Here is a 10,168-nt window from a genome sequence, read left to right as displayed (position 1 = left end):
TGCTGGACCACGCATTCAGGTGTCTGTCGGCAGACTTAACTACATCTTCAGCAGAACAGCTACCTGCAACAAAGCCCAGCCCAAAACTGGAATATCCTAAAAATATCAAAATGTGAATTCTTTATGAATACATTTTCCCCATTCACCTGAGAGAGAGAGAGAGAGGGAGAGGGAGAGCGTGAGCGAGTGAGTGAGTGTGTGCGTGCATACAGCGTACGCGTTCTGTCTCTGAGTATGCGACAGGTGCAGCGAGTGTATTCCGAGTTTGAGCGACTCTATTTTCATTGGTTGCGTGTGCTGAGCGGCAGAACGCAACACGTCCACGGGCTCCGAATACGAAACCACACTTACAACGACCCAACACCCGGTCTCCTCCGTCCATCTTTCGACCGGACCGCGGCCCGACGGGGAGATTCCCGATCGTCTCCGGTGTCGTGAGGAATCTGTCCGGAACTGGCTGAAACCTGGCCTGTGATGTCAGCGAGGTTTCAAGTTTCTCGTGAAAAAGCTTTCTGAGGTTGACTGAGCTAGCTCTAACTGCCTCAATCATGATACAAACCAGCAACTAGCGATACTCTCGGCTTTAACAGAAACGCATGCTGACGGCACATGTTCATAATTACAAAGTCGTTTATCATGTTTAATTATAAATATGATTCACTTTAAGGATCATTTACGGTCATCGCTGTTTTGGTCTCTCCCCCAAGGAGCAACTGGGAAATTCTCAAATTTGATATTCAAAAAGGGAGGGATTGAGCGTTACGCAAAATGCAGGAGAGGAGAGAGGTTAAAAGGTCACGCAAGACAAGACGTGGAGATATTGTTGACAGACAGCGACCTGTGGACGGAAACTGATCTTTAATAATGTTTAATGTTTAATACAGTTTACTGTCCACAGCGGAGTGTGGAGGCAAACCCGTTTGTCTGGGCGTGCTGTGTGCCAGCTACAAACACAGACTGACCGGGTTAATCACTCTGAACTGTGGTGAGGAGAGCATGTTTCTCACTCGGCTGGGGTGGACTGAGTAGTCTGGTTGTTTGTGGTTTGAGCCGCGTGCTTGTGTGTGTATGTCTGGTAAGAACAGGACATTGCAGCTAACTCTGAAAATGAAATAAAGCTTTGTGTTCAAGCATCTGTGTGTGTGTGTGTATGTGTATGTGTGTGTGTGTGTATGTGTATGTGTGTGTGCATGTGTGTGTGCGTGTATGTACCATTTCTGGAGATGTCCAGCTCCACAAGCTGCATAAAGTTGGCCACTTCCGGAGGCAGCCTCTGAATCTCATTATCACTCAGTCCCAGCTTACGCAGGTTCAGCAGTCTGAAGAAGGGCTGGAAAACACACACACACACACACACACACACACACATTAGACCACTACACAGTCAAAGGCTGAAACACAAGCTAACACACAGACTTTTTTTTTTTAGTTACTTGTGTGTTACGTCAAACGTGTTGGAACAAGCACCCTCATACACAGAAGAGAGGGATTGAGTGGTTGAATGAAGAGGAGGTAGAGTGGGATAGGAGTGATGGAGAGAGGGAGGGAGAGATAGATGGAGAATGAGAAGATGGAACTGAAGAGGAAGATGACGGAAGCACAAACGGCGCAGTAAAAACCATCCTTTCAAAACTTTTCACCGCCATCGCACGCTCTCTCTGCCAAAGCCAACGGCGCTGTGATCACAAACTCCACCAAATCGCCCTTCCGGTTTCCACGAGCTTATCCTCCGCTGTTTCTACCGCAGAGGCATCGTCTCTGCACTCCTTTTTTTTTTTTTATTTTATTTTATTTTTCACGACACAAAAAACAGACAGCAAACAAACAAACAAAAAAATAAAAAGGTCACACTCTCTGAACTCGTAGGCTGGATCTACGAACAGGAAGTAAAGTGTGTTTACTGAAATCCCTGCTCTTTCACAAAAAAATGTGAAAAATGTGTTGAACGTACAGTATTAGCCGTACCATGACAATGAAAAAGAAAAAAAAGAGGGGGGGGGGGCTAAAGCCCAGTGGTAGAAAACAGTGGGAGCAGACTGTTGGACAGAGGAGAAAAGAGAGGGGGGGGGGGAGAAAAAAAAAAGAAAAGAAACAGGGGTTTAGAAACAAGCAGGTTTAGAGAATGGATGAGTGGTCCGGGGACGCTGCCAAAGTCCACTATCAACGGCCCGCTTGTTGTCAGAGGGCACACAGAACATTCCAGAAGCTGCTCTACCATGCCATGTTCCCCCTTTCTCTCTCTCTCTCACACACTCTCTCTCTCTCTCTCTCTCTCACACTCCCTCTCTCGCTCTCTCTCACACACACACACACTCCCTCTCTCTCTCTCTGAGCTGTGCTGGCAACACAGCAGTGACCAAACACACCGTCTCCAATCTGCTTCACAGAGGGGCCTGTGTGTAAGGAGGACCAGACAGGACTCTCTGTGTGTGTGTGTGTGTGTGTGTGTGTGTGTGTGTCTGTGAGAGAGAGAGACAGAGAGAGTGCAAGAGAGGGGAACAGTGAAAGACCTAGTCTGACACAGTGCATTTAGTTGTTTATGCATGCGCGCGTGTGTGTGTATGTGTGTGTGTGTACAAAACCCCAATACCAGCATTTTAAGATTGATTCTGGGATTTGTCTCTCCTAGTACATATTGTCAAAAACAACAAAATCCACTTAAGACACCCACTTTAGGGAAGCCTGGAGCTGAAAGCATCTTTTGTGTGTGTGTGTGTGTGTGTGTGTGTGTGCGTATGAGTGTGTATGAGTGTGTGTGTGTGTGTGTGTGTGTGAGAGAGAGAGAAGGAGAGAGAGCCAGTCACCAAATCTGCCATAATTTGAGTCACGGAAATAAGCAGCCTGTCCCTACCAATTAAGCATTTCACAATCTTACTGCAACAAGCTGCTTTCACAAGGCCAGTAAAGAGAGATTTTATCAAAACTTCTCTAAAAAATTCACAAGTTTATGTTTTATTTAGGAGGTAACGATTAAGCAAAAGAGATGAACCACACTCACATGCTCACACACAGACACACACACACATACCTCCCTGTCAAATGTTTAGCTTGACATTTTCATTTGGAATGAATTCACACCTCAGAGTGCTAGGACTGTCTGATGGTGTTGTGCGTTCTGATTGGCCGAGGACAGGCGAAGCGTCTGATTGGCTGTCTGTCTCGAGAGCTCACAGAGACATCACTGAAAGGCAGCTGGCTGTGTTCTCTCTCTCTGCCGTTGGCAGGTGACACATATCGAATATCCCGTGAGCAGGAAACATGAGTCCTGCCTGGGTAAGTTCACACTGCCCTACCCCAGGTGGATACTCAGTGTCTTGGCATAACAATTTCAAAAAACAGGGAGCTGCCAAAACACCCTTAACTGCCCAAACACACACACACACACACACACACACACACACCCCATGACAACCAGAGGCAATAATTTATTTATCTGTGATTAAAGGGAAGGTGCAGACACACGAATGTATATGCAGTAAAACACACACACTGGTCACAATGATAAGACTTGCAGTAATGGGGATGTAATGGTCCCTGCTTTGGGAGGACGAGTAGTCTTTTGGTCAGCTCATCTGTCTGTGGTTCTCTGGAGCTCTGAGGTCATCAGACAAGAGGACAACACACACACACACACACACACATACAATGCCTCCCTTTCACGACAGTAGACGGACAAACAGATCAAGTCCATATGCAGTCTGTTCAACTGCAGTCTGAGTGACTCTCTCTCTTGCTCTTTCTCTCACACACACACACACACACACACACACACACACAGAGTCTTATTCACTCCTCTTTACTTCTCGTCTGTCTCTCTGGATCTGTCTGTGAGCATAAAGAACAGTGACCCCTGATGAGACCTGACCGGCGTTTGCCGTTACTCACAATCCATTCAGATTAACCCCAAATTCATTCCTCAGCATACCACTGGGTCAAAACATCTGCGATCCGTGACAAGACCTGACCTGCATTCACCATCACTCACAATCCATTCAGATTAACCTTAAGTTCATTACCCAGCATGCCACTGGGTCAAAACATCCAGCTTCTGTTCTTCTCAGGGTCACGACAGGGAAGTCGTTTCCAGCACTTCGTAACCACGGCACAAAGTAATAAAAGTGTTGAAGCGGTGTTTAGGGGTTTTTTTTTCTCCCCTCTAGTGGGAGAAGTGATAAAGTTGAGTTGTCGGTGCGTGTTGACAGTCACAGTTTTGATAAAGTTTGTCTTTTTGAAAGAGAAAGGGTGCTGAGGGGTCAGAGTAAGTTTGCCGCTCACTGAAAGAGTTCCTCTGTGTCACAGGTTTCCTGAGTTTATGTGCATATAGGACTCTGGGTGTGTGTTTTGTGTGTGTGTGTGTGTTTTAACTTTAGGCTGTTAATGTACATACTGAGCGAGTGTGTGATGGCTTAAGAGCGTGTTAATGTGAATGTCTGAACCTATATAAATATGCATTTTTGGGAGTAAAATTGTGTGTATGTGTGTGTGTGTGTTAAAAAAGAATTAAACTCCTGTTTTATGTCAGCTAAAACAAGGCTATAGACCATAGGAAAATTCGTATTCTAAGTGAGACAAACTGGGGGGAGAGAGAGATGTACATGTTTGTACAAAAGGAGGAGTGTGTGTGTGTGTAGCTCTTACACACACTCCTGTGCCTGGCTGTTTAACATCATGTCAGGCAGGTGCAGTAATGATGTGAGTGCAGTGCAGTAAAAGTTACAGCTGGTCAGACCAATGGCGTATAACAGCCACTCCACAAAGCAATCAAAACGCCGCACTAAATATACCAGAGAGAGAGAGAGAGAGAGAGAGAAAGAGAGAGAGAGAGAAAGAGAGAGAGAGAGAGAGAGAGAGAAAGAGAGAGAGGGAGAGAGAGAGAGAGAGAGAGAGAGAGAGAAAGAGAGAGAGAGAGAGAGAGAGAGAGAAAGAGAGAGAGAGAGAGAGAGATCCTCCTCGCCAAGTAATTAGAGCGTGGGGCTGGTGGGATGGTTGCAGGAGAGAGCAGAGCACACTGTGTTCCAGTCAGGTGACTTCCTCACTTCTCCCACACCCTGTCTCCAATCAAACCACTGAACTCTTACACACACACACACACACACACACACACACACAGAGTCTCTGTGCTATGCTGCAGCGTATGAGGAGGTGTACTTTATAGCCAGAGTGGAGAATTTGCATGTCCGTCTGGTGTTGGAACATGTGTAGACAGGCTGCGTTCTCTGCTGAAACGCAGCCGCAGGAACACTAACAACACACACTCCATACACACAGAATATCACTGTTACACACTAACAACAGGTCACTGCAGCCACACAACACACACTCCATACACACAGAATATCACTGTTACATATACACACACGCGACTTTAAAGCATTACTGAAGGTTTATCGCTTAGTCATCTCCCTTGACACACAAACACACACTCTTGTTCCCTGGAATCCCATTAGTGCCACTATGTTTCCTATAGGTTGCGAGAAGAATCAGATGTGGAAATGTGGATTGTAATGGACTAGACTGGTAATTGTTAATGGTTCTTACAGCACTGAGTGAGAGCAAAGTTTCAACTTACAACTCAGCAACTTCTATCTCTCTCTCTCACACACACACACACACGTACACAGAGACAATCCCATGAGAGAAAGGGATGAAGAGGGAGGAGTAGGGAGGGGCAGACAGGGAAACAAATGCTTTTGTGATTGCTCTCTCTTTCTCGTTTTCTCGCTCTGTAACAGGAGAAAAGGAAAAAAAAAAAAAAAGCGAAAAGAAAATGGGTGTGAGAGAGGAGTTTTGGAGGATTCGGTTGAGAGAGTGACTTGGGCGGTAACTTAATGGTGAGTGGACTCACTTTTTAAAGTGATTACATGGTGTGTGTGTGTGTGTGGCGCAACACTGACAGGAATGGTGTGGAATCATTTCCCAAAACTAAGCCTCACAGGTATCATTAACAAAAGTGTGTATTCCATCCAAGACAAGCCTTGCAACCAACCGCAGCGATTAATTCATATTTCATATCGAACGGCGGACAAAGACAGTGTGTGTACACGGCCAAAACCAACCTATTTAGAGTGTATCTCATCTGGAAACTGACCGCGAGGTTCGGGAGATGGATGACTTGTGCATCGCTTTCAAACTCCCTCAGAGAGGAAAAAAAACAAAAAAAAAAAAAAACAGCCTTACTGATCCATCTTCAAAATATTCTGGGTCAGGTCACAGCTGCTTGACTCTGTGTGTGTGTGTGAGCGTGTGAGCGTGTGAGTGTGTGCATGAAAGTGTGTGTGTACTCATGCACACTTGTGTATATCCGGACTGCTCCAAAATCATGCAACTCCTCTTCCTAAGACACTCGCAATAATGTTTACGCTTGTTAAACGCTGGCGAAATGCTGTCAGACCGTTGTCGAAACACAGGCTCAATAAACAATCATGTATTTGAAACATACAGCCTACAATTTCTCTACAGTCCCATAATCATACAAAACTTAGGCGAGAGTGTGTGTGTGTGTGTGTGTGTGTACGTGTCTCATTCATTGGGAGCCTATGTCCAGTGACCCAGCCCCTTTGACCACTGGGGAGTTGAAACCAGAAGCTCTACATATGAATGAATGAAATCCCTCTCTTTCTTTCTCCCTCCCTTTTTTTTTTGGCTGTGGGACAAAGCCTCTGCAGTTACACACAGTGCTGTCAATCACAGATGGCTCCGCCCCCCCGCCCCCTCCCACCGGCGCTACCGGCTGAGCTGAGGACTCTCCTATTGTCTGCCCGGAAAGAAAGAGAGAAAGAGAGAGAGAGAGAGAGAGAGAGAGAGAGAGAGAGAGAAAGAGAGAGAGAGAGAAAAGGGGGGACAGGGCGAGGGGAAGAAAAAGTGGCGAAGAATAGGGGAGGAATGGAAAGACTGAGAGATGAAAGGGAAGATGAAAAATGTAGGGAAAGCATGCGACAGATGAGTAAAGAGGTCAGGAAGAAGGATGGTGGGCACTCGGAAGAGCAAGAGACAGACAGACAGAGAGCGAGCGAGGGCGAGAGAGATAGCTGAGTGGGGGAGAGAGAGAGAGTGGTGGATTATTAATGAAGAGAGAGGGGAAGAGGAGAACAAAGAAAGAAAGACAAATGAAAGAGAGAGAGAGAGAGAGAGAGAGACTTTCAGACCCCTCTCTGGCCACATTATCCCTGTCTCTGAGTGTGGGTGCTACAGACTACGACTGTGCCCACAGATCTGCATAAAGCCCTGCACTTTCACACACAAGACCCTGTCTACAAAAGACCCAAACTAAAGCAGAGCACCACTGGCTAAACATTAACAAAGAACCATCCGGACATCCCAACCAGCAGACCACACACACACACACACACACACACACACACACACACACACACACACACACACACACACACACACACACACGCGCGCGCGCGCGCGCGCGCGGAGGGAGCAGCTGCACTATCTCTGGCGCAGTTGGCATGTGCATGCCTAGATACTTCAGTGGCTCACATACGCATACCTACACATATTGACATATCTTCTCTATATATAGAATAAAGTATGTTTCAACATAACTCCACACACGTGTGTGTGTGTGTGTGTGTGTGTGAGGTCTGGGAATACCGCAGGCAGCCTTCGTGCTGTTATGCCCATGTTGCGTGCATATTAATAAAATTCCCATTAATCATGACCCACTGAAGACCCCAGGGGTAGCGCTATTATGGGTTTGTCAGGATTTTCACACAAACTGACACGACTGGGCCTCTCTACGCACTCTCCGGAACGTTCTTCCCACACATCTCGGGCTACACGAGCAGGTCCTCCAGTTTTACCTGCTAGTGTAATAGTGTTGTCAAATTAGGATTGTAATAATCTGCATGAAACAAGAATCACACACAACCCGCTAATACAGTCATTCACCAGATTAATATCCCAAAGCAGCTATAATAACCTCTATGTAAGCAGGAGATGTGATTTAGACAAAAGGTTGGAGACCACGTTGAACTATCAGGAGGATTAAATCTAATACCCATGTAGAGAACACGCTTTCTTTAGGTCTCCCTCTCTGTGTGTCTGATCTGACACGGGTTAGAGGGGTGTGTGCCAAAGCAGAGGTCCTGTCAATCACCCGGTGGATCTCCTTACGCTGCTGGTGTTTCACGCTTCACACCTCAGCACAGCTACTGACAACTCCTCAAAAGCCTCACTTACCAAACAACCTGACCAATCAGATTCAGTGGAATCCTTCTGAACGACCAACCAAATCAAATTCAATCCCTTTAAAATAAAGTTATTCTGTTCTAAAAACAAATAGAACACTTCTATTCATCCTGCATTTTCCATGAGACGCGGCAATATTTTGTGTGTTTTGTGTTCAGTCTGTGGCGTGGTTTTTGAGAGACTGCAACAGGGCTGTGTCGTATGTGTATTTGAGCATTAAAAGGTCATGTGTGTCTCTTTGAGATGCTGCTGTGTAGGTGAGAGTGCGTTGCGGCTGAGAGTGTGTGTATGTCTGTATAGGTTATGAAAAATCAGGCTGGAGGTACTATGCTTAGAGCAGAACCACAGACACCAAGCAAAGGGACTGACGTCACGGCGTGTGAGGCACAATGCTCCTCTGTTTGGCCAGCAGTGAGAAAAAAAAACCCAACAAAAAAAAACCCCAAACACACACAAACACAAACACACACACACACATAGTTATGAGGTCCTTTCAAGGTTTTATGTCAACTGATTATAGCATTCATTAGCAGTCAATGACAGACTCACTGACTCTCTCTCTCTCTCAGACACATAACGCATAAACACACAGGCACACAAACACACACAGGCACACAAACACACACACACACAGAGGGGGGTTGTTTGTGGGACGCAGGGCTGTGTGTGTGGGACAGGAAGAGGAAGGGGACTGCTTGCATTGTGTTGAGTGAACGTATTGAGTGTGGTCAGTGGACTGCAGCATTGCAAAGTGGAGGCCCAGGTTGGGGTGTGTGTGTGTGTGTGTGTGTGTGTCCGTCTGCGCAGCTAATGACAACCTCAGAGTCACTGCTGTCCCAGACCACAGACAGACTTCAACTGCCTTCACCTGTCTTTTCATAACAACTACAACCAGAGACAGAGCATACAAAAACATACCCAGACAATCTATACACACACACATACACACACAGGAGTCTCAACACCATTTAATAAGACAAATAGTTACGTTTTACAAAGAGGGAGAATACATGAGAAAAGGGCACTGGGTCTAGTCCATAATCCAGATAAAAAAAAAAAAAAGATAAAAAATAGCAGATTACTCAGCGAACAAATGAAACTCATAGCTTTTTATTATTACTGACAAACAGACAGGTCTGTGTCATGTACTTCACTCTGTTTCAATAGATGTGGTCTGAACGAAACCAGGAGTCATTATAAAGAAGTGAAAACCATCTACCTCTACCTCTCTCCCACTCAGCTCCACAGATTAACCTCCATAGGTGGAGGTAGGTTTTTGTTTGTTTCCCCCCTTAATTAAAGAGAAAGACAATTTTAACTGTGCTCGGTCTTCCCACCGAAGAAAGCGTCGGCGTTGCCAGGGCAACGCACAGAGCAACGCGTGTACTCACGTGTCAACACAAGCTGCTGGGCCTGGATGACCTTGTCATGTGACCAGTTGTCTGTGGGCCTATTTCGTTTGTAAACTGCGAGACACATATGCAGACACACACACACACACACAAGGTGACAGAGGGAGCGTGCGAGAGAGAGGCAGCGCGCGAGAGAAAGACATGCTAGCGCTTGGATGACTAACTACAATCATGCGCCGCGTGACGATGTTTCGGTCAACGACGGACTGCGTATACGATGGTAGTTCCATAAGACTGTAATGGAGCTGAAAAATCGCCTAGTGACATCGTGGCTGTCGTAACGTCGCGGAGCAACGCATTACTCACGTGTTTGTGGTGATACTGGTGTAAACAAACCTACTTTTATACGGCTGGCAGCGCAGTATGGCACATACAATTATATTCAGTATATAGTGCTTGACAATCACAATAAACAGTTCTCTCACTGGTTTATGCATTTCCTATACTGTACTTTTTATCATTATTTTAGAGTGTACCCTATCTACTTATAAAGAAAGTTGAGGTTTGTAGCCTAAGAGCAGTGGGCTATACCATATAGTCTAGGTGTGTAGTAAGCT

The 10,168-nt window shown here is 45.9% G+C and overlaps 1 protein-coding gene across 4 annotated transcripts in view; it reads right to left on the bottom strand.

The window, feature by feature from the left end:
• Window positions 1-10,168, bottom strand: part of scrib (scribble planar cell polarity protein) — a 74,554-nt gene that overhangs the window by 40,938 nt on the left and 23,448 nt on the right. For all 4 annotated transcript variants that reach the window (XM_030779507.1, XM_030779509.1, XM_030779511.1 and 1 more), the window contains exon 2: window positions 1,213-1,330. In XM_030779507.1, coding sequence (XP_030635367.1) covers window positions 1,213-1,330 — 118 coding nt within the window. The remainder of the gene's footprint in view (window positions 1-1,212; window positions 1,331-10,168) is intronic.

Source organism: Chanos chanos, chromosome 7 (genome assembly GCF_902362185.1).
Source record: "Chanos chanos chromosome 7, fChaCha1.1, whole genome shotgun sequence".
NCBI lineage: Eukaryota > Metazoa > Chordata > Actinopteri > Gonorynchiformes > Chanidae > Chanos > Chanos chanos.
This window is presented reverse-complemented; position numbering and strand designations above follow the sequence as displayed.